The 21,673-nt window shown below is 46.1% G+C and overlaps 8 protein-coding genes across 8 annotated transcripts; 3 read left to right on the forward strand and 5 right to left on the reverse strand.

Annotated features, from left to right (window-relative positions):
- Window positions 1-1,780: 1,780 nt before the first annotated feature.
- C8R40DRAFT_1034043 (uncharacterized protein) lies at window positions 1,781-4,199 on the forward strand (the record flags this gene model as incomplete). Its single annotated transcript, XM_046223387.1, has 4 exons — window positions 1,781-3,169; window positions 3,225-3,245; window positions 3,303-3,794; window positions 3,864-4,199. 4 exons carry the CDS (start codon window positions 1,781-1,783, stop codon window positions 4,197-4,199), a joined length of 2,238 nt encoding a protein of 745 aa, XP_046091480.1.
- A 636-nt stretch (window positions 4,200-4,835) lies between these two features.
- Window positions 4,836-6,411, reverse strand: C8R40DRAFT_1033812 (protein kinase subdomain-containing protein PKL/CAK/ChoK; the record flags this gene model as incomplete). The annotated part of the gene is made up of 4 exons (XM_046223371.1): window positions 4,836-4,987; window positions 5,040-5,286; window positions 5,337-6,069; window positions 6,194-6,411. The coding sequence occupies 4 exons, from the start codon at window positions 6,409-6,411 to the stop codon at window positions 4,836-4,838; spliced, it is 1,350 nt and encodes a 449-aa protein (XP_046091481.1).
- A 683-nt stretch (window positions 6,412-7,094) lies between these two features.
- On the reverse strand, window positions 7,095-10,156 carry C8R40DRAFT_1079976 (major facilitator superfamily domain-containing protein). The gene is made up of 16 exons (XM_046227070.1): window positions 9,718-10,156; window positions 9,630-9,666; window positions 9,431-9,577; window positions 9,320-9,382; window positions 9,244-9,254; window positions 9,162-9,187; window positions 8,944-9,093; window positions 8,854-8,889; window positions 8,601-8,792; window positions 8,420-8,548; window positions 8,291-8,367; window positions 8,049-8,229; window positions 7,788-7,981; window positions 7,564-7,725; window positions 7,461-7,505; window positions 7,095-7,408 (listed from the first exon to the last, which is right to left on the reverse strand). Exons 1-16 carry the CDS (start codon window positions 10,104-10,106, stop codon window positions 7,301-7,303), a joined length of 1,947 nt encoding a protein of 648 aa, XP_046091482.1. The 5' UTR covers window positions 10,107-10,156; the 3' UTR covers window positions 7,095-7,300.
- Window positions 10,157-10,937: 781 nt separating this feature from the next.
- C8R40DRAFT_1079982 (DnaJ protein) lies at window positions 10,938-13,124 on the reverse strand. The gene is made up of 7 exons (XM_046227071.1): window positions 13,089-13,124; window positions 12,789-13,004; window positions 12,624-12,731; window positions 12,483-12,563; window positions 11,863-12,424; window positions 11,470-11,809; window positions 10,938-11,418 (listed from the first exon to the last, which is right to left on the reverse strand). The coding sequence occupies exons 2-7, from the start codon at window positions 12,966-12,968 to the stop codon at window positions 11,208-11,210; spliced, it is 1,482 nt and encodes a 493-aa protein (XP_046091483.1). The 5' UTR covers window positions 12,969-13,004; window positions 13,089-13,124; the 3' UTR covers window positions 10,938-11,207.
- Window positions 13,125-13,898, reverse strand: C8R40DRAFT_1079986 (SET domain protein). The gene is made up of 3 exons (XM_046227072.1): window positions 13,570-13,898; window positions 13,483-13,515; window positions 13,125-13,434 (listed from the first exon to the last, which is right to left on the reverse strand). Exons 1-3 carry the CDS (start codon window positions 13,838-13,840, stop codon window positions 13,175-13,177), a joined length of 564 nt encoding a protein of 187 aa, XP_046091484.1. The 5' UTR covers window positions 13,841-13,898; the 3' UTR covers window positions 13,125-13,174.
- Window positions 13,899-13,905: 7 nt separating this feature from the next.
- C8R40DRAFT_251252 (kinase-like domain-containing protein) lies at window positions 13,906-15,535 on the forward strand. The gene is made up of 7 exons (XM_046234486.1): window positions 13,906-14,164; window positions 14,220-14,489; window positions 14,550-14,633; window positions 14,686-14,850; window positions 14,910-15,058; window positions 15,114-15,262; window positions 15,318-15,535. The coding sequence occupies exons 1-7, from the start codon at window positions 13,952-13,954 to the stop codon at window positions 15,383-15,385; spliced, it is 1,098 nt and encodes a 365-aa protein (XP_046091485.1). The 5' UTR covers window positions 13,906-13,951; the 3' UTR covers window positions 15,386-15,535.
- A 486-nt stretch (window positions 15,536-16,021) lies between these two features.
- Window positions 16,022-18,727, forward strand: C8R40DRAFT_1065454 (glycoside hydrolase superfamily; the record flags this gene model as incomplete). Its single annotated transcript, XM_046225670.1, has 21 exons — window positions 16,022-16,050; window positions 16,124-16,159; window positions 16,183-16,261; window positions 16,317-16,397; window positions 16,513-16,721; window positions 16,777-16,902; window positions 16,956-16,981; window positions 17,034-17,096; window positions 17,147-17,151; window positions 17,206-17,247; window positions 17,304-17,323; window positions 17,377-17,544; window positions 17,603-17,609; window positions 17,657-17,669; window positions 17,733-17,871; window positions 17,921-17,933; window positions 17,991-18,048; window positions 18,121-18,316; window positions 18,367-18,416; window positions 18,478-18,530; window positions 18,614-18,727. 21 exons carry the CDS (start codon window positions 16,022-16,024, stop codon window positions 18,725-18,727), a joined length of 1,527 nt encoding a protein of 508 aa, XP_046091486.1.
- Window positions 18,696-21,000, reverse strand: C8R40DRAFT_251718 (uncharacterized protein). The gene is made up of 5 exons (XM_046234489.1): window positions 20,969-21,000; window positions 20,281-20,917; window positions 19,867-20,229; window positions 19,099-19,809; window positions 18,696-19,047 (listed from the first exon to the last, which is right to left on the reverse strand). Exons 2-5 carry the CDS (start codon window positions 20,642-20,644, stop codon window positions 18,959-18,961), a joined length of 1,527 nt encoding a protein of 508 aa, XP_046091487.1. The 5' UTR covers window positions 20,645-20,917; window positions 20,969-21,000; the 3' UTR covers window positions 18,696-18,958.
- Between the last annotated feature and the right edge of the window lie 673 nt (window positions 21,001-21,673).

Genomic DNA, 21,673 nt, shown 5'->3' on the forward strand with positions numbered 1-21,673 from the left:
GAATCTCGTTCCAATGGCATCCCATCGAGGTTACGCATCGATTGGGAGATTAAGAGGGGGGGATTAGACAAAAGATAATTTGTATCAGATGGCGACGAATAACACAATCTCCAGGTTCAGTGTTTTACTCTTCCGCGATACGATTCGTATCGGTATGTGACCATGACCATCGCCAACATCGTCGAAGCCTGTCGAAGCTTGATCGACTACATTTTGCTTCGAAGAAGTTCAAACGATAGCCGTGGAGTTGGGGAGAAAATCATACAGTATGAAGGGAAGCATACAAAATTGGTAGTTCATAATCGGATGGGCCTGAAAAAACACACGACGAACTTGCTGCTCGGAAGAGGGGGAGAAATGATACATTAGACACTTACCCGGTCAAGAAAAGAGCATAAAATAGCTGTTCGGCGGCAAAGACTAGGTGACATAAATCTTTCCTTTCCTTGGAATGAATAATACGCGTCAGGACGCGCAGACTGCTGTAGACCACGAGTAGAAAGCCAAATGTCCGTATTCATTTGCGTGCACTGCGGTGACCAGAACACTGGATTAGATACTCTTGGGGATTATCGATATGGACAACAAGGTAAGAAATGGTTTGGAAAATTCTTTCTGGGGAAGAAGATCGATAACTAGGCTTTTTTCACGAAAAAAAGAGTATCATTTGGGCATTGTTGAATCACGACATTGTTTTCATACTTTTGTATCTTGGGTGATTTCTTGTCAGGTCCGAACTGAAGTTATCGTGAAGACATACTTGACAGCAAGCGAAAGGATGGATGTGAATTCGGATAAAGCAAAACGACACGGCAGCACGGAGCTCGAGGACGCGTCAACTGATGGAAACATAACTTTTATATGACACCTCGCCTGGAACTTTACGTTGTTGAAAACTTGGTGTCCGGCTTGACGCCACGTGCGGCCAACACGGAGTTTACCCTTGAATGTAGGGTAGTTTTTGTCTGTTTTTGTACATGAATGCGAGCTGGGCCTTCCTGGACTAACGGAAAGGACGAGTAGAAGGAAGGACAAAAAGAAAGATTGAAATATAATTATTAAATATTGCCGGTAAACCCTGTTGATTTATAATCAAAAGGGGAAAGTAGCTTTCGATCTGGTGGATAGCCTCGTCGTTATTATTACTCTTCACCAACTTTCTTGTAGACTCTGAGCGTTGACAAAGGGCGTAACGACGCAGGGAGCATCAGAGACCACAATATCCTCCCGAAAGTACGAGATACAGACTGAGTAAAATTTTGAAAAGAAAGCGAGCAGCACGTGTATAATATCAAAACGTTGCGTCCTTGCTACCTCTGCCTGGCGTCGCTTCTTTCTCTTTAACAGATACCACCATCTTCTGTTCACGTCTTTATACCTATTCTGCTTTTCTCTTTCTAGCGGCTATCTATCTGCTCTTTCCTAAGCACTTGTTTATTCTCCTCATCGCTCTCAACGTCCCAGGCGCCATCTTTATAATACACAGTATGTCGCTTTCGCTTCCCTGACTTTCTCTGCTTTTCTCACTCATCTCAGTTTTTAAATGCACGAAGCCCTCACGACGTCCACGAAGAATTACGCTCCAGACGATCTACTCCCGCCCATCTATCTCACTAATAGACCCCAGCACTTTGACTCGCTCGACTGGCAGTCTGACCGTCAAGCTTTAGAGGTACGTTTTCTCGATATCCGCCGCGCTTTTTACTCATATTTGCTTTAGAATTGGCCTCCTCACCGAGCATCTCCATTAGCTTTTCAAAAACTTTCTATCTCTACTACTATGACTTCTCATCCCGACAACGTAATCAATCGCGGTAACCGTTGGTATTTCAATCCTGATGCTGACGCTCTTGCAAACGAGATTGTTCGGTTGAAAATTGGTGACGCTGCAGGGGATGCAACGGATGACGCCCCAATTCGGACTCCTCCGAAAAACAAGTTGGCTTCAGCTGTTCTTGCAGATACGAGTCCGCTTGAAACGAACTCCATTCCCAGCACCGATTCTTCTCCAAAGGCGCCTGACCATCAAATAGTCGTTTCTCATTCTCGCGGCTCGTCTACGGACACAACAATATCCTCACAAGATTCTGCCACCTCTTCCACAAGTAATGCGATGCTCGCCCACACTCCTTTAAAAAGCGGTACTATCAGCGAGTTGAAAGAGCGTCCCCACTCTTTTAGTGGTGGACTTTCTTCAGCAGACCTTCGTCGTTTACAACAAGCTGATGAAGGTTTCTCCGATGATAACAATCAATTGCAACAACAGCAACAGTGGTCTTCGGGCGAACAATTGTCATACCCTTCGCTAACGCCGAATAATCAGACTATTCATCATCGATCTCAAACTCAGCAGGCCCACCAAGGTCCGCAAAATATGAACCGCGATGTTACTTCTCCAATAGACTACAATACGCAGGCGCGCAACTTCAACGCTCCTCTACAATCCGGGATGACTCCCACCATGTCGCCAACCAGTCCCCCTTACATCCAGGGAAGACCCAACAATGTACCTGTGGCCTATCGCCAGCCTCCCCGTGGTTTCCCTCCCCAGCAAGGTTTGCCCCTTCCAAGCCCTGGATATGCTCATAACGGGCAGATTCCTATCGGGAATTCACAGCAGTTGTACGATATGATGCTTCCTGGTGCCTCACCTCACGATCCTGCTCATCCTGCTGTGTCTCGTGTTCAGCAGCAACACAATGTCTTCCCTCGCGCACACCATCATTCTGCGTCTGACCCGACTGCCATCCGGGATCCTGCTGCCATTGCTATGTTAAACAGTGGTATGCCGCCGTTCCCTGCGGGTATGTTCCCCACGAACCTTGGTGCAGCTCCGCCGCAGATGCAGATGTACCCTCCATCATTCTATGGCACTCAGGATGCCTATCGCTCTGACGCTGTGGCAGCTGCTCAGGCCATGGCAAACCGCATTCAAGCTCAGTACACTGGGCAGTATGCCATGGTTCCATCACAGCTCGACGGTGGCATGTCCAGTCCTTCGTCCAGCGCCGGAAACCAGAACGGACCTAGTGCGAACAATAGGAAGCTTGGTTTGTACAAAACTGAACTGTGCAGAAGCTGGGAAGAAAAAGGTAGCTGTCGCTATGGTGCAAAATGCCAATTTGCCCATGGTGAAGAAGAGGTTCGTAAAGTTTCGCGTCATCCTAAGGTAAGGAGCCAGATATCTTTATTCATAGAGAACCATTAATTGTTGTACCCCCTAGTATAAAACAGAAATCTGTAGAGTGAGTTCACCTTTTGTTTGTTTTACCTTCGATGACATCCTGACAACCTGCTATTAGACTTTCTGGGTTTCAGGTTCTTGTCCATATGGGAAAAGATGTTGCTTCATTCATACGGAGCTTCCCAACGCAGGCCCAACGCCTCCTGGCCAGCAACCTGATACCGTTTCTCCTCCACCTCGCTCAGACGTTCGGGAGCGCTCATCGAGTACTAATTCTGATCCGAATGAGGCTGTTTCTCTCCTTGCTCGTATATCTGCGAAACGTACCCAAGATACTGGTAGCAACAGCTCGTCCACTCCTGTGGATAATAACGTCAACAACTTCCAGTTCGGTGGTGCGCAGAAACAGAGGCTCAAGGTCGACACTTCAGCCCTTGATCGGAACACGATGAAAGGGCAGAACAAGTCGGCGTACCCTACGTTCGCGAGCAATGGTGTCCTCATGGCTGCACCAGATAATATATCCGCCAAGTCCCCTGCGCCGGTAACAGCTGGCCCCGATCTCGGACGACACAATAATGCACGTATGGAGATAGTGGGGTACAACCAGGTATGAATGCTTTTGGTGTGCTTGCTTCCACAGAAGTCGTTAATGCCTTCTCTGTCTACTCTTCATCAGCGTATGGACAAAACGCCGCCTTCGAACATCCGCCACACCACTACGGGCTCTGAAGACATCTCGTATCAGGCGTCGCAATCAATGGCCGGTAACCCTTATAATACGTTACCTTCTGGTGATGGTGCCCCAAGCGCCCCTCGCGTCAATGGACATGTCAGGGCGGGAAGCGCAGGAAACTGGGGAAACTTTACCTCTAATCGACCTAACACTCAGTTCTCGGTATCAGCGTACCCGCACGGTCCTAGTCCTGCTGGCGACGGACCTTCGAATTCTCCGTGGTCCACGACTGACCTTGCAATGGGTCCGTCGAGGTTGAACGAAAAAGCTTGGGCGTGAAGTCATATCCTTATCGTTATCAGTCATCGTCTTCGACACATGCATGAAGTCTTATTTTGCTCCACGCTCAGCCGTTGTATTTTGAACCTTTTTTTTCTTTCTATTTTCTTTTCTTTCTGCAAATGCCGCTTCAGTCGGACAACCTCCGTCGCTCACGCTACAGCCCGTTTCATTATCCTCAGCATAAATTGAAGCTCGCTCGGAATTCATAACGTTTGTTACGCTCTGTCTCTTACTTATCTCTTTCACCTATGCTTGATAATCCCTCCACCAAAAAAATTGCTGTTCTTTATATTTGCTCATCTCACCACAAACCCTCTTGATTGTCAACACTCTAGGGCTACTCTTCATCTCACCCCCCGTCTGCATTGCATTTTTTTCATCACCGCACATGTTTTTATTCATTCTCAATAGTATTTTGTCTACGACTCGTCTATCTTGCTTTGTATTTCGAAAGCAAATGCGAAGCAAGTGAGAAGTGTATACATTAAATGAGCCCTAGACAATACATGGTGTGTATCCGCAGTGACGTAAAATACAAAGGAAGATAGCTAGCTGCATATACGATCTACTCTAGGGAGCGTCTACGAGGCTGAGAGAAAGGTTAAAGTCAGACCGAAGAACAAAGCTTATTGTTCAAATAATTCCCAAAGCTGCAATAGTTCGTCGGAATGCGGCTAATCGAAAACGCGAATAGCCCACGTAGTCGAACTCAGGTTCTGTGACGTCGTTGATAACGTCGTCTCTAGATTGTACAATGCCCCACATACACCACATTGCGTGACAAGCTACAGCAAAGGTAAGTACAATATCGGGAACGGATAGAGCGAGATATTTCACCTGGGGTCCAGTAGCGCACTTGATTTTCGAGACTCTGAGCTTGCTGCGACATATTCCCGGGAGAGGTGCCGGTATGTTCGAGGTAAGATAGGTAAAAATTTTCACGTTCTCGTGCTGTAGGATAGCGACTCTCATCCGGTAGATGAGGAGTCGAAGTATGATAGTTGTAAGTCCACTCAATGAAATGATTTGCAATATCAAACGACGCCGGATTGGGTGAGGCATATTCAAAGTCAACCACGATCAACTTCCAAAGGAATGAGTAACATTCGTGAGGTTGGAGCCCAAATTACGCACCTGGCGATGTGGAGCACGAGTCCACACCTCTGCATCCTCGAGTCTGAGTAAATTGCCATATTGTGTATCGTTGTGTGCAAATACCCGTCTGCTACCATTATGCACGTCATCTACATTGGAAAGCCATTTAAGATAGCTTTCCCATTGCTGTTGGAATTTGTCCAGATTGAACTCATCCCGCACAGATTGGGGTATAGTTGGGTGCATCAGAACATCTCTGGCAGGTGCGAGCCACGACCTGACATTCCTCTTTGCTCCAAGTTGCCATCCGTTACCCTCTCCGCCTTTTCCAGGTGAACTTTCCTCAATCACTTCAATCGGGACTGAATGAAGCTCGGACATGCGAGCTCCAATCCATCGACTAATTTGCGGATCGCGCATGTCTTCAGCAGTCAGTGTCTTTGAAGGGAAGTATTCTTCCATTCGACCATTCTCAAAAGTTCCATATACTTTCGGGCCCAAGTTGAAGCGAGAAGAGAGGATATGAAGGGTATTGAGCTCTCTGGGGCGTGAAATTAACGAGTCTGATGATGGTCCATAAATTCGAAGAAGGATGGTGATGGTTTCCTTGATCGAAGGACAAGAAACAAAGAAGACTGCGTTTGTCAATGAACCGGAGACCTTGTGTATCACAAGCTCTTCGGCTGTGATTAATGGACTGCTCCATGAAGGAACATTTAACGACCGTATGCATTCAAGGAGGTGCACCAAGAAGGAAGACTTCTTGTACTGCCTGTACCAGAACAAGCGAAGAAATCAGAATTGGTGTTGATAGAATTGTAGAAACAGAACCAGACCATGGTCAAGTTATCTGTTTTTTTGTCGCTTGAGTAAAACTGAGCAGTAAATGTTCTCACCTTGCATCCAAAAATATGCTCGCGTGCCGCAAACCCTCTGCCTTTACAACTTCTGGCTCTCCTGAAAAGGGGATAGAAGACACAGAAGACGCTGCACTTGCGATAACACTGGCTAAGCTTTGAACAGAGCTAGTTGATACTCTTCTGAGATTTGAAGGAGTTTCTAAAACAAGTGCAGAGGATAATGAAGGAGTAACGACCGGAGAAACTTTGGTCATGATGACGGTTAGGGACAGAGCTGTGGGCCTAATCCGAATCGATCTAAAAAACGCCCTCGCTATCATTCCAATCAAAGTCTCTGGTAGAATCACCCGGGGTAGCAATATTTCTCCTGACGCTGTGATAGCGATATGGTTTTGGAGAGAGATAGAAGAAGAAAAATGCACAAAATATCTTGTAATCATTGTAGGGTCTCACTTCGCACTTTTTCCCTTTTTAGTCGGCTATGACGACCTGCGGCGCCACTGTAAGTCGGTTGTTTCTAAAATTCATGTCTCACGTATGGAAATGTGTGGGACTCTATCGTCCAACTTCTAACGCTTAAGAGTATAATTGGAGGGGGGGTTAAAATTTTTATCACTTAATACCGATGTTCGTATAGACGGAGCCCAACTGAAGTTCGTATAAGAGGCAGCAACCCGAGCCTCTGCGAGATCAACCTCTCCATAGCACTGAAGAGAGGCAAAAATGGTCAATTGAGAAAGATTGGCTGCCGGAAGCCCGACAATTTGAGGCCCGTTCCGAGTTCGTTAAACCCGCCCGAAGGACCTATCATTCCCACCCAATATCAGTCCTGTGACAGTCCGTTCCAAAAGTTCAACAAGTTCAGGTTGCTGAGCGGCTCCGAAGCCCTCCAAAACTGATACAATTGCAATCCATCTGAGTGATTTAATTTCGAACTCCTACACATAGAACGAAGGGCGTCTTGAAGGACACACAAATCTACTAGCCCGGTATGGTAGTTTTACCTATGCCGCAGCAAGCTTCCTGGCGCTTCGAGAATGTAAACAATCTCATTGTCAATTTCATTTCGGTACTATAAAGAGTAAAAAATCTATAGCAACACTGAGCGCTGCCGGGTTTATAAACATAGTTCCACGGAGAACACTACACGTTCACATCCGCCGGTGGCTTTTCATCTGTCGCAGCCGTTCTTTTGTCGTCTACAGGTACTTCTTCGTCCTGAATTGGGAATTTCTTGAGAAGGAAGGACATCTAAATGGAAAAAAAATCAGACTAGTATTCTTTTAGCCATGGAAAGACTTACAAGAAATGCTACACCCAGTAACGGCGTGCAAACAATCCAGACCGCCTTTGAGAGGGACATGTCAGCAAATAGGAACAAGTAATCGTATTGGACATGTCCAGACCTGGATTGATGTTGACACTATATGTAGAACCTCCGCACGGAGGCTCAAAGGTTGTATGTCCTTCAACGTACTATAGTCGATCGAAGAACTCAGGGCGTCGATGCCCATGTTCAGAGTAATACGAGAAGCCATACGTGCATCAAAGACTGCACCAGCAACGGACTATCGTCAGATGAGCATAATAACAATTAGAGCAGCAAGATAAAAAGAAACAAAAAACATACAATTCCGACTGTCGCACCAGTAAACCTGACTAGAAAGAACGCGCTCGTACAAGTTCCAAGTTCGGAAGATTTAAACGCTCTCCCAAACACTTGATAAGGAGCATGAAACAGAATGCCCATTCCAATGCCTGCTATGAGCGGGAATACATCTTGAAATGACATACGCGAATCTTCGTTGAGCAAATTGAGAAGCCCTATGAATCAATAAATTGTTTTAGCGTCCAAGAACATGAGTTATTCAGGTGTTTGCGCTATTCCTACCGAATCCCAGTGCACTAATCAGAAACCCGATTGAAATGACCAGATTTTGTCCGCTAGTATCACGTCTGCGCTTTTGCCACCAACTTATGAACCATGCAGTGGGCATAGAAGCAAGAGAAGCGCCAAGAGAGTAAGGTAACATCTGCACCCCAGCTTCAAGCGGCGAGTATCCGTCAGCGGCCTGAAAATGCCATTGCCCTGTCAGCTGAAAAAACAAATTGTTATGTCGAGAGCGCTTTCACCTGATAGAACAGTGCAAGATAGAACGTGCCAGCATTGAATGCAAAGTTATGCAAGAAAACGATCACAAGAATGGTCACTGGGGTCAAATGTCAGAGAGTAGGGGAGCAAGTCTATCGGAGAAGACATGCCTGCGGTGATATTCTTGAACATGGTGGGAGGAAACAAACTGTCTCTCGTTGTATTTGCCTCGTATATAGAACCACAAACGAGGATCAGCAAGCCCAGAACGATCAGAACGATGGTGACGGGGCTGTTCCCTAAGAAATGACATTAAGAGAGCTCTAATAGCGAGTCAGGCAAAATGCTTACAGCCATTACTCGTGACGAAACTAAACCCTACTACTATGCAGCACGTACCACCCATGAATAATATCAATCCCCCAAAGTCGAACCTCCGGATCAGCGAATAGGATGCATCGGATGCGGGGTCCAATCGTACATCGCGAAGAGCCCCCAACAAAATCAAAAAGCCAATAAGGCAGAGAGGAAGATTGAGATAGACTGTATTGTGATCAACGGAACTTAGTGCTTCCTCAATACATTGCAAAGTTTGAGGACATACAACACCATCTCCAATTGACAAAATTTGTCTGACTACCTATGTTCGATGCAGTTGAGTTCCAGGTCCTTCAGAAACACGATATACTCTCACCGCTGAATAATCCACCTAAGAGTGGACCTGCTACGGCCGAACAGCTCCAGGTGACACTCAAAGCTTGAGACCATTTTGCGCGATGTCGCATCTCAACGATCTCTGCAGTAATGACCCAAACGCAGCTCACAATGCCACCCCCGCCGATTCCTGAACATAACAAGGGGTAATGATAATGAATACAAGATGAATGGAAATATGAATTGTTGGTCAAGCACCTGCTAGTGCACGAGACGCAATAAGCCTATTCGCAATTTTGCATCAGTCAGAACTGCCATAGACTGCGCCGGGTGAACTCACATCACGATGTTCTGAAGGATGATAGAAGGATGATAATCAGTGAATATATTTCTTATTCAATAGGACGAAGCTTTACCTGAGAGACGGCACAGAGAAGAGAGCCCAACGCGAAGATCGCGATACTGGAATACAGTAGAATCTAACGCCAATGTAAGGATTGGCTTGGAAATCAGGAGATATGACGGACCATTCGCCCAACGATATCTGCGATTCTACCATAGAGAGGTTGAAAGGCAGTTTGAGTCAGAAGATATGCGACCCCAACCCAAGTATATTGAGATTCAGAAGCCTCCAAATCAGCTGCAATAGTAGGAAGACTAGTCGACACTATGGTCTACAGGAAGTATATGGGTATGATGACGACATCGAAAAACTGTGAAACTCACAGCGTCTGTAGTAGCTAGGAACAAAGTTAATGCCGCCCTAGACCTTGAATAAGCCATAGGACTGCATGTCCAAATTTCTATGACATACCCTGTGTGAGCCAACAGAAGTCGAAGAGTTGAAAGTTCGGGAGTTTTCTTTAGGCCGGATGCGGGGACATAGGAAGAATTTGATAGATCCAACGAGCTTTGAGATTCCAAACAGGCTGCCAATGAACTTTTCTCCGCAACGTCCAAGGAGTTAGATGCAGATGCAATAGTAACTGAACCGGTCACGGAGGTTATACTTTCAGTCTTTTGTATCACGTTTGAATTGGGATCGACGCCACACAAATCTGAGCATGAGTGGCTGGTAGGAGTTGTTTGTGCGACATCGAGAAAACCGAAATCAATATATGTCTCAATGCCAGTATGGTCTGAAGCGTTGCTCGGAGCAGTATGAAGCGAAGGGGGAGTAGAGTTTGAACGATGCTGATCCATGTTTTGGAAAGGTGAACTTCAGCGATGCCAACTTCAGAGAGGTGTTGAGAATCTCACTGTAAAGTACACTCCTAGGGAGCCAACTTCATTTTATAGTCCGAAGGAAGGTCCATTAACTGAGATCAGTCAAAAACCATGGTTGTTCACGTTTCGGTAGTCGCAAAAATCGGCTCGAAGTGAGCAATCAATGAAAGCAGAAAGTCGAAAACCAAGTTGTCGTCAGTTCATTGGCACGACCAATCTCAGATTCGAGATGAACTGTATGTCGTGATATTTTCCACGAACGCAAAAAAGGCTTTCAATGTCCTTTGTCCGATAATTGTCGCGTTGATTGAGCCTGAGGTTAACACGGGCTGAGTAAAGATGAAATGAGAAGAATTGGACCCTAGATGAACAAACGAATGTCCCTTTGACGTGAGCATGAAATTAAAAGCACCGAATGGTTTATAGGTGCATAGAACTTTCTTCGTACTAACTAAAGAGTGTTGTTACAGTTCTGTAAGTTCCTTGTTGGAAAAGCCTCGTTGCAAACATCCGGAGTCCAGACTGGCCGTTTTGACGCCTGTAAAGTAAATAAGATAAAGCTGTTGATCGCCACCATTGTAGAACGAGTCGAAGAAGGAAGAGTGATGTAAAAGCGGAAAGAAAATAAAGAAGGAACGACTCCGACTACTCCGAGCGCTTTAGTCTGGAAACTACAATACATATCTGAGTTCAAAAAATTGAAAGGTTTATTACACCAAAGCACCCTCATAGCGGTTCACGGCAAGGACAATCTTCAACTGTGCCCAGTATAAGCGAGAGCCAGTTGCTCGTTCAACATTAGCCAACTCTGTATGAGTTGTGTTTATAATTCCGTCACTAACTATAACTACTGTTTACAGAAATTATATGATGTTCGTAGATCTATGCTAACTCTATTTTATCATGCTGCTGCCCTCTTCTGCTCTTCCCGAGATCCATCCTCTTTCTTCGACTCTTGCTTGAGATCCGCCGGCTTGCCATCCTCAGGCTTGACGACTGATGGACGAACGAACAAAACAAGATATAAGAAATATTGCCGAAACAATGGCGAACGACAAAAGACATGCCGATAAAAAATCAAAATCCAGTAAGCCTTCGTAACGTCTTAATTGCACGAGATACCCAGCCACTAGAAGAGGCTGAAGGGTAATCGAAAGAAGTCGTACCGTTATCATCGTCGCCCTCTGACAAATTTTTGTGAGATTCCGAAGTTGCATTATTTGTAGAACGTCCTTCAACGTCATCTGCGTATTCTTGTAGTAGTTTTCGTTGCCTGTCCGTCAAAGATCTATCAATGGAGTTAGAGTTGGGCTTCTTCTAGGGCTAGAGTTTTAGACACCTGGGAAGCGTTACCGAAAAGGTGACGAACAAGTCGCCGGTGTCATTCCGGTCCACGCGGGGAACACCTCGCCCCCTCAGTTTCATTTCTTCACCTGGCTGGGTACCGCTGGGAACACGCACATCAACATCTCCATCTAGAGTGGGAACGCGTACCCGCCCGCCTAAAAGTGCCGTATGTAATGGTATCTTGACTGAGTGGTAAAGGTTTGAACCCTGGCGTTGGAATTGCTTGGAAGAAGCAACGTTGAGCCGCACAAGAAGATCACCCGCTGTCCCTGTGCCAGTTATTGGGGCGTCGCCCGAATTTGGAATACGTATAACCATGCCATCCTCGACTCCTGCAAGAAAATGTGAACAGGTGCACAAGCAGAGTCAAGATCATTTCACTCGCCTGCAGGAATAGAGACGTCGACCGTCTTCCGTGTCCTGACCTTTCCAACACCCCCACAACTGCCGCATTGACCACTGCGAGGGACTGTACTGCCAACTCCATCACAGGCGTTACAAGTACTCGACATTTGGAAACCACTGTCTATAACAAATGTCCGAGTACCAGAGCCACCGCAGGTTGTACACGTTGTCCTCTTGGCCCCAGCTTTCAAACCACTTCCGGAACAGGTACCGCAATTTACTACAGGAGAGATCGTAACTTTGCGTGTCGTACCCTTACAAGCTTCCAAGAAGCTGATGGAGAGATATGTTTCGAGGTCTGCTCCTCGTACTGGTCCTCTGCGTCGCCCTCCGCTACCAAATTGATTGAATAGTTGCTCGAACATGTCCGACGAAGCATTGCGTCCTCCTCCCCCAAATGCGGAAGCAAAATCTTGGAAACCGGAAAAGCCAGCACCACCGGCGCCTCCGAATCCAGAAAACGCATTTGGATCGAAACCAGGTTGCTGAGAAGCTGAACCATATTGATCATAAGCAGCCTGTTTCTTTTCATCCTTCAGAATCTGAAAGAGGAATGGTGAGCGGAGAATTAATGAACGAATGATGTTGGATCAACTCAACATCGTAAGCCTCTTGAATTTCTAGAAACTTATTTTGTGCTGTCTTGTCCGCATTGGTGTCTGGATGGTATTTACGGGCGAGCTACAAATACGTGTATATGTTTAGAGTAGTGCAAGTGACTTATTGCAATATAGAACATACCGAAAAATACGTTTTCTTAATATCGGCCGCTGAAGCATCGCGTTTTACTCCCAGGACTTCATAAGGGTCCTTGGGTGCACCATGAGGCGCAGTGGCATGGAACGCTCTCTAAAGATGATTCTAATTTAGGGGGCCATTGGACGGAAAGGTACAAGGAAAACGGACCTTGTCCCCGGTACGTTTAGCAGGGGCTAATGTTCTAGCGAGGGCGTGTTGCGTCGCGGTATGTAAACATTTAAATCGGTTTATTGCAAAAGACTTTGAAGAAGCTGCATATGTCGGCTTTGCACATGCGTAGAACGAGATAAAGGATGAGAAACCATGAGATGGCACTCGAGGAGGCATTAAGTTGGCAGAACACGAAAGAAAAGCGGAGAATCACTAAGAAATTTTTGTTAGAGTTGACATCAGCAGTATTATTACTCATAAGCGCTCAGTTAGGCGCCTTCTCCTCGATGTACTTACTCTTCTCTGTCATTTCAACCTCAAAAATTCGTTTCACGTGTGATAGAAAATAGTATGAGATGTAGATAAACATATTTGATTTCGTTCTACTGCAGTTCGGTCCGAGCCTTCCACCAAGCTTTGCCATAACTTACTAGCAATTCGTCCCCCTTCTTAATGTCCTCATTAGCAGCCCAAATACCCATTTTGAGCTCCCCTAAATCTGTACGGTAATCTATGAAAGCAGCATTGGGCTTGAGTTTGATGCCTCGATAGTCATTAATGAATCGTGCCTCATTCCCTGTCGTACTGGCATCGATTCCAATGCTCTCCCCGTTTTGCAGGCGGAGTAAAGATAAATCGTAGTCTGACAAACACTTTGGTTTTATGAAATCATAGCCACGAATCTGCATACCGGAGGTTAAGCGTTCATCTGCATGGATCTCACCTTTACACCCACAGTTAGTGTATTTCAGACTTCGAAAATCTTGACTGGGCTTACCGATATAGTCTAAGATATGCGCCTTTGCAGGTATCTTCTTTGAGGCAAAAAGGCCAAATTGATTGTATGCTGGATGTGATGGCTCAGTGATATGTCGAATGACAACATAATTGTGATTTTGGGAGGAACTACTGCGCTGAGAGGATTTGGGTCCCTCGTTGATAGTTTTCTTGACCTCTAATGATACAGAAGAGTGGTATATGTACGATTGAGTATATCGAAGATATTTCGGCCAATGAGATGGCTCAACAACGTTCTTGTGAGCTTTCATGGCATTGGCACTGGCAGTGATCCAATGAGTTGTGGCTGAGCTGGTGAGAGTCTTACGTAACATCGGTGAAGCCTCGTTCCTCTCTCTGTCTGCTTTCATCCTCCTTCGAGAATGGGCAGATCCAAATCTGTCGCCCGTGTCTATGCAGACGTAAACTCACGACTCGGGCCATCCTGGCATGAATATGGTAAATATATATCTTTTTTTCCTTGCAAAACTCTTCAAGCTTTGAATTTCGCGTTTGCAGATAATCTTCAGGTTCAATGGGGTTCACAGGATCACTACGAGATTGTGCGTAAAGTTGGTAGAGGAAAGTATTCTGAGGTCCGTATATAATTAATATGCTCCTTTTTATCCTTGTACTGACTTGTTCTTCCAGGTATTTGAAGGAGTGAATGTCGTGACAGACGAGAAATGTATCATCAAAGTGTTGAAACCAGTAAAAAAGAAGAAAATCAAGAGGGAAATTAAGATTCTCCAAAATCTGGCGGGCGGTCCCAATGTTGTTGCTCTCCTAGACGTCGTGCGCGATCCAGCGTCCAAAATTCCAAGTCTCATAACGGAATACGTCCACAATGTCGACTTCAAGGCATTATACCCCAAATTCACTGATTTGGACGTCCGCTTCTACATGTTTGAGCTTCTCAAAGTGCGTCTCGATGCTCTTTCGATATCTCAGTACTTTGCTTATTTTCTGAACGTTACTCAGGCCCTTGACTACTGTCACTCGAAGGGGATTATGCATAGAGATGTCAAACCTCACAATGTCATGATTGACCACGAACATCGAAAGGCACGTCTTACCATTGCCCTCAAACCTGCTTGACCTTTAATCAAACCTTCAGCTGCGGCTCATCGATTGGGGTCTGGCAGAGTTCTACCATCCGAAAACGGAATACAACGTCCGTGTCGCATCCCGATATTTTAAGGGTCCAGAACTCTTGGTCGATTTTCAGGAATACGATTATAGTCTGGACATGTGGAGCTATGGCTGTATGTTTGCTTCAATGGTACGCCGCATTAGACACATCGTTCATTTCATCACCCAACCGCTCCCTTTATATTTCAGATATTCCGCAAAGAGCCTTTCTTCCACGGTCATGACAACTTTGATCAGTTGGTCAAAATTACGAAAGTATTGGGTACTGATGAACTCTACGTCTACATCGACAAATACAACATCACTTTAGATTCCCATTATGATGAACTCATGCAAAGGTACTACCAATCTGTTGCCTTCTCCTTTTCGCTAGTCTCAAACTGGATTTCTTAGGTATCCCAGGAAACCCTGGACGCGGTTCATCACCTCTGAAAATCAACGATATATCTCGAATGAAGCCATCGATTTTCTTGATAAGTTGCTACGTTATGACCACCAAGAGCGGCTTACGGCCCAGGAGGCACAGGCCCAACCTTACTTTGGTGAGCTCAGTTATTGACACAGTCTTTAACTGATACTTACTTTTCCCCCATAAAGATCCAATCCGGACTTCCACGCCAGCCTCTATGGCACATAGAGACAGCGATTCGGCATCTTCAGGATAATTCAAAATCCTCATGTGTACTTTATAGTTCATTTGTTGTATACCGTTTCGTACGTAGACCGTTGCTATTTTCATCTCTCTGTCATTCTGTTATGCGCTGGCTCTCCTCGCGTCTTGAAGTGATTCACATGATGATTCGTGATTACTTTATAGCAGCCAGCCTACCGAAAAACATCCTTATCGCGACAGATGAACACATAGTTTTGTTCTCTCTTATGGGTTATTGAGTTGTGTGTGCCTGTCTACGACTCAAGACAGTCAGGAATGATTCCCCAATTGACGATACCTCGTGCATTTGCCTTCGATCAGCCTCGTCTTAGCGTGGCTTGGGTATTCTTGTATACAATTTTGTTGTCAAATTCTATATCTGGCCGCATGGGACCTAATCAACTTCCATCGCTCGCTGGTACACATAGAACTCCTTAAGGGTAACTCGCCTTGTGCGTCACGGTTCCGAGTCCCAAGAAATACGCGTTGAATCGCTTGCTTCTATCACCCGCTAGATGGAGTATAGAGAAGATTTGTGTATATAAGGTCTGCAGGTATACCTCCAGGCGAGCCCCCTCCCAAGCGCGTTTGCGAATGATGTGGTCCCTCTTTGTACTCTTCGCTCTACTAGGTCTTCCCCTCGGAACACATGCGTATGACGGTTCTCGCTATGACAACGTGAGTGATCCTGGTGCTTGATTCGCGCAGCGCTTTCACTTGATAGACGACTTTCTTAACCTCCTCTTTCCAGGTCGTGGCGTAAGGCGATGGTTCTTGCGCGGAAATCGTGCTTACGGATTCTGTGCATAGGTATTGGGGGCAAAACTCCTACGGTGCCACTCACACGGATGTTGTCAATTATCAACAAAGAATCGGATATTACTGTGGGGTAAGCACAAAAGGCATTGGGTTATGACCTTCATACTTAGAACTAGGATTTCTAGGATGATGCCGTCGACGTCTTTCCAGTCGCTTTTGTGGACGTTTTCTTCTCAACGGGTGACTTGCCTTCTTTGAACTTGGCGGTGAGAATGTTTTTTAGAATTCAATAAACAAACACAACATTAACATCTGCCTTTCAGAACGTGGGTGGTTGATCATCCTCGTTAATCTATTTTTGTCGATGATCCCTCTTGATAGACTTGTAACCCCACGGACAACGCTACTTTCTCTGGAACCTTACTGCCAGATTGCTCAGCTTTGGCTTCTGATATCGAAACATGCCAAGCTGCGGGAAAACTGGTCACCATTAGCCTTGGAGGAGCTAATGGTGGTGTTGGATTTTCCAGTGATGCCCAAGGTACTGCATTTGCGCAGACCATATGGGATTTATTCTTGGGAGGAAGCAGGTAGTGTCAAGTTGAAATCGATTTTTTGCAAGGTTGATGACGGTTGCTCTGCAAGCTCGACGAGACCCTTTGGTTCTGCGGTTTTGGACGGAGTAGATCTCGACATCGAGGGCGGAGGAGGAACAGGCTATGCAGCTTTTGTGACTGAGATACGTTCTCTTGCTAGTGGGGCGAGCAAGCAGTAAGTAGCTCATATATCCGTTAGCTGGATCATGACTCCCAGTTCCTTGCCAGATATTATATCACTGCAGCTCCACAATGTGCGTTCGAAGTTCATGTTGGATTCGATGCTATCTAATCACTTCACGCCAGGTGTATTCCCTGACGCTTCTTTAGGGTCTGTCATTAATGTAGTAGCTTTTGACGCCATCTATGGTGCGTTCCTTCTAACCTTGCACTGAAATAACGAGTTGACTCTTTTGTAGTTCAGGTACCTCACTATGAAATTCACTACTGATCATGCATGCGCTAATGACACATGTAGTTCTACGACAACCCCTGCGGACTTCCCTTCTTCGAGACTACGGTGCGTCTTCCACACAACGACCGTGTTTTGATACATTAAAGCTCATTAATCATTAGACATGGAATTTCGGTGTCTGGTAAATCACACGGACACTCCTTCCGCTACCACGGTGCACTGACTATAGTATAGGGATAACTGGGCTAGGACGACAAGCCCTAACCCCAACGTCAAAGTATTCCTCGGTGCACCAGCTGCGAGTCACGCCGCAGGCACTGGGTACCAGGATCTGGCCACCTTATCTAGCTACGCCGTGCAGATGCGTCAAAGCTTCCCCTCCTTCGGTGGTGTAATGCTTTGGTACGGGTCGATTTACCCTATTGATAATTCATTGTGCTAATCTCGCCTTCTCATACAGGGATGAGGTATGTGATCGCTCTCTGCTGATGATATCAAGCTCACACTTTTGCAGAGTCAGGCATATGGTACGTTTGTGGCAATCACAGCCAGCCCTCTTACAATATAGTATGAAACATCATCCTTTGTAGTGAATGACCGATATGATTTGGGAATCAAGAACGCCTTGGTTGCCGCCGGAGGCACTGGCTTTACCTTCCCTGCTTGCTCGGCCCCTGCGTATGTCGCCGGGACCGCTTACTCTGGCGGCTCCAAGGTTTCTTATGATGGGTGCGCAATGTTCCACACTTCCTTGGTCCTTTCTAACAAAATCGCATAGATACATATACGAGGTAAAACACCAAGCTACCTCTTTCAGGCGTCTTACTCAATGCTACCGTTGAAATTAGGCCAAATATTATGCTGATGATGTACCGTCCAATGACCCAAATGGCGACTGGAGCGCGAGTACGTTTCTGGTGTCGAGCTGAGCTGAAAAGAGGTCTGATATCCTTTCATGAACAGTTAGCGCTTGTTCAGGTGCTGGTGGATCATCGAGTGCATCGAGTGCATCGAGTTCTGCCACGAAGACTACTACTTCCACCTCTCAAACCACTACAACTGTGACTTCAACCACTACCTCTGCATCTTCTTCTCCGACCTCTGGATCTTGTGCGGGGATTGCTGCCTGGACAAGCTCTGTAGCTTACGCGGGAGGCTCCCAGGTCACATACAAGTAGGCGTTTCATTGCGAAATCCAACACCAGAATTAATACCATTCCATAGCGGTGATTTGTGGACATCGCTCTATTGGTCTCAGGCTTCTACACCAGGGGGTCAGTGACATCCTATACTCAATTCCCGTTCGCTCACTATCTTTCGAAAATGTCCCAATAGGCAGCGCAGGAGTCTGGGTGGATGATGGGCCTTGCGTCGTTTCACGTAGAGATGTGCGTTCTACCCCGAACTCCCGCTTTTTCAGGTTATAGTATCTTAGAAATTTTGCCGTTCATCCTATATATGAATTCCGTAGAAGTACTACAAACGCACGCACATCCCTCTGTCTGAAGTGATTGATCAAATAACACAGAAGCATCGAAAATCAGCACGAGACTCCACTTGCAAAGTAAAAGTTGAGAATGAATGAGAAGATCAAGAACTAAATGTGTAGTGACTAAAATTGCTTGCAGCTTCGGAAACAGTTGTCGCAACTCGAGTTGTGAGGTACGTGAGGGTACATGGACATGTTTTAAAGCCATAAATAAGGATACGAGCTGCGGAAACTCATGACATCCTCAGACTCCTGGCCTTCCTTGGAATAGATCTAATTGTGTGACCCAAGGGCTTGCATACTAAAAGGTTAAATCTATGTCACTGGTTATCCACGAACTCCCTGGTCAGTTTGATGCGGAGGAGGATTTCTTTTTCTAAATCTTGGTCGCCGTGGTGGTTGGCGTTTGGGTCCTTCTGGATTTTGATTATCAGACAGGAGAATTGGGGCAAAAGTTTGGGACGTACCCGTTGGCGCACCAGGAGCTTTCGAGATTTGCACGGTCGGCATCGAAGAACGGATGCCTTTGGGGCCAGAGCTCGCTGTGGGAAGCGCCGGGTTCGTAGGTAGCGTTGAACTCCCAACCAAATTTGTTGGACCGTGATTATTGATATTTTTTGGTATGAAGTTCGTACGGCGTTGGGCACGACCCCCCGTATTATCGATTCGAGGTGGGGCACGAGCCACGTTAGGGGCTACGCTCACACTGTCATTCGGAGCACGAACGACTTCCGAATCTGTTTTAGCACCTCCATTTTGAGCTGCTTCCTCCTTCATTTTCTCCTGCCTCCGCTTTTGCCTTGCTATCCTCGTCTCCTCCTTTTCTTTTGGTGTCTTTCGCGGCGGCATCGGGCCTGGGTCGTATTCTGGATTAGACGGATTCCAAATGATCAGCCCACGAGGTTGATCGCTTCCTACGCCTTGTAGATGAAGAGCTATTTCATCCTCGACAGGGTAGAAGGTCGGAAGAATAGTATATCCACGAGGTAATTCCGTATCTTCCATCTGTTCGCCGAGTAAGGTCCGTCTGTTGTCCCCGCAACAGTTATACAAAGTTCCTCGAATACAGTCGAAGGCATAAAATTTCCTCTTCGGTCTTCGAGTCGGTTCCAGAAGGCTGAAAAGTCTGATCAAATGCGTATAGACTACGGAGCCTGCGTACGCGTCCAGAGCAGCATCTAAGCAAAAGCAAGATGAGAAATACTCCTCTGCTTAACACGTAAAGATCCACACACAAGTGACCTGAGCTGGAGATAACTCTAAATCCCAATTACTTCGTGTTATCTTACCCTTGGTAAGAACAATCCCTTCATACGTTTCTGCCAAACGGGCAAGACCGATCGAGGATGAATAGGAACCTCGAAACAGGCGGCGGAAGTGTGGTCCAAGGAAAGTTTCGGAGGCGTAAAACTCCCAAGGTGAAGTTGAATCTGGGGGTAAAGACGGTGGAGTGAAAGCCGATGACAGGAGCGGAATACCCGCGTATCTATCCAAACGTTCCGCGAACAAGCCAGAGTCCACGCATTTCACGAAAAGAGAAAGGTCCACACAAGAGTTAAGACATATCCTGAGGTCCTTGAATAGTTTTTTGGCATCATCTACATGTGTTATGAATTCAGGATTACATGATCAACCTCAAGGAGACGTACTTTGTATTCCTACACCAACTTTCACGATCCGTGGATTTTCCAGTATTTCCGCTAATCCGTCTGGCAGGTTCCTCATCCATCTGACGTGAACGACATAAGACGCTGTTTGAAAGGCGATTTGAATGACCGCAATAGGGTTTTCCGCTTCACCCGGCCTGTAATTGGGTTTCCACTCAAGATCAAAGCCGATATGCGGAGGAATGAAGTTTTCTGGAGAGCGAAAGGACTCGTATGCTGCGGCATTCAGGCTGTTTGCCATATGTCGAAGGGTTATTGATGCCTGAGATTCATCTTTCAGGTAGTACGGCGTTATAGACGATGTCGATAAAGGACCAGGACTAGCGGGATGCGAATAGCTGGACATGAGAGTTTGGAAGATGGCAGTCAATTGAAGGCAGTGAAAGGCTTTTTGCAATTATGATCGTGTTTGACTATCAAACTGTGGCTCCACGTTATTAAGTGCACGACTGTCTATGTCTCCAAAGATGGCCGCATCCATGTGGGAGTGAATGCGAGAGTAGGTCTTCCAAGCCAGCGTTGGCTGGCTTGTGCTAGATTGTCGGTGATCCGGCCCGTTTTGCTCATCGGCTTGGGCTCTACTCAGGCTCAATTGCAAGTGACTCTCTCACTACTAATGCTTTTCCTTTCATCCGTTATCATGAGTACGTGGCTCCCTATAATGGCATACCTTTTGCTCATGGGTACCAATCATTTTGCTAGTAGCTCTTGGCGAGTTACCAAGCTATCCCGTATCTCGAAAGAAAGCATTTGAAGCCTGAGAAAACCATGATCTAATCTCACAACAATCAACCGACTTTCGGGTCTAGAACTGCACCTACCACAGGACCACCATTGTCAAGCATTGTCAAGATGACGTTCTTGGCAAGACATGTTCAATCACGCCCAGCCCAGGTCTAGCCATGCATTGTAAAACAACTGTTCACTGTGTGTTCCGATACTTTTGCAAAACTAGTTTCTGTCCGGATTTCAAGTGAAGGATAGCACAGTCTTCGATTTTTCTCTTCTCAACTCGAACATTCACGGGCGACGGCCAACTCCCCTTGCTTTCGGTCCTGCACACGTTGCAGCGGGTTGCAATTAGTGCTGTCCGTACTGCCACAACTTCCGTACGCGTGTTCTCGCCTTCCTATCGACATATCATTAGAAAAATGGTAGGTAATTTAGGCTTCGTTGACAGAAATTTCAAAAATACTAATTAAAGAATATCTCTAGTTGGCTACGATAGAATCAGATAGAATCTGTACGAGTGGAACCGCCTTCTCAGCGCATATATTGTACTGTGGAACCGTCTTCGCTGCTCCCGCGATCATCATCGGAGCAGGTCCCTCATCTTAATTGATTTGGACTGCCTGCTATCAACATTTACGCTGTT

The sequence above is a fragment of the Lentinula edodes genome, assembly GCF_021015755.1.
Source record: "Lentinula edodes strain Le(Bin) 0899 ss11 chromosome Unknown C8R40scaffold_2, whole genome shotgun sequence".
Taxonomy (NCBI): Eukaryota; Fungi; Basidiomycota; class Agaricomycetes; order Agaricales; family Omphalotaceae; genus Lentinula; species Lentinula edodes.

Bases quoted from the DNA above. Each gene is read 5' to 3' on its own strand.
- C8R40DRAFT_1079986 (XM_046227072.1), bottom strand. From the start codon at position 13,840: ATGAAAGCTCACAAGAACGTTGTTGAGCCATCTCATTGGCCGAAATAT. The intron at 13,516-13,569 runs GTAAGCCCAGTC...GTGGGTGTAAAG, and splicing joins GCATATCTTAGACTATATCG to GTGAGATCCATGCAGATGAA. The intron at 13,435-13,482 runs GTATGCAGATTC...AGTGTTTGTCAG, and splicing joins AGATGAACGCTTAACCTCCG to ACTACGATTTATCTTTACTC.
- C8R40DRAFT_251718 (XM_046234489.1), bottom strand. From the start codon at position 20,644: ATGTCCAGCTATTCGCATCCCGCTAGTCCTGGTCCTTTATCGACATCG. The intron at 19,810-19,866 runs GTGTGTGGATCT...GCTTTTGCTTAG, and splicing joins ATCTCCAGCTCAGGTCACTT to ATGCTGCTCTGGACGCGTAC. The intron at 19,048-19,098 runs GTACGTCCCAAA...ATCAAAATCCAG, and splicing joins AGCTCCTGGTGCGCCAACGG to AAGGACCCAAACGCCAACCA.
- C8R40DRAFT_1079976 (XM_046227070.1), bottom strand. From the start codon at position 10,106: ATGGATCAGCATCGTTCAAACTCTACTCCCCCTTCGCTTCATACTGCT. The intron at 9,578-9,629 runs GTGAGTTTCACA...TACTTCCTGTAG, and splicing joins TCCTAGCTACTACAGACGCT to ACCATAGTGTCGACTAGTCT. The intron at 8,230-8,290 runs GTGAAAGCGCTC...TGGCATTTTCAG, and splicing joins ATCTTGCACTGTTCTATCAG to GCCGCTGACGGATACTCGCC.
- C8R40DRAFT_251252 (XM_046234486.1), top strand. From the start codon at position 13,952: ATGGGCAGATCCAAATCTGTCGCCCGTGTCTATGCAGACGTAAACTCA. The intron at 14,490-14,549 runs GTGCGTCTCGAT...AACGTTACTCAG, and splicing joins ACATGTTTGAGCTTCTCAAA to GCCCTTGACTACTGTCACTC. The intron at 14,634-14,685 runs GCACGTCTTACC...TCAAACCTTCAG, and splicing joins TTGACCACGAACATCGAAAG to CTGCGGCTCATCGATTGGGG.
- C8R40DRAFT_1079982 (XM_046227071.1), bottom strand. From the start codon at position 12,968: ATGCCTCCTCGAGTGCCATCTCATGGTTTCTCATCCTTTATCTCGTTC. The intron at 12,425-12,482 runs GTTGAGTTGATC...TTCCTCTTTCAG, and splicing joins AAATTCAAGAGGCTTACGAT to ATTCTGAAGGATGAAAAGAA. The intron at 11,810-11,862 runs GCGAGTGAAATG...ATTTTCTTGCAG, and splicing joins CGACGTCTCTATTCCTGCAG to GAGTCGAGGATGGCATGGTT.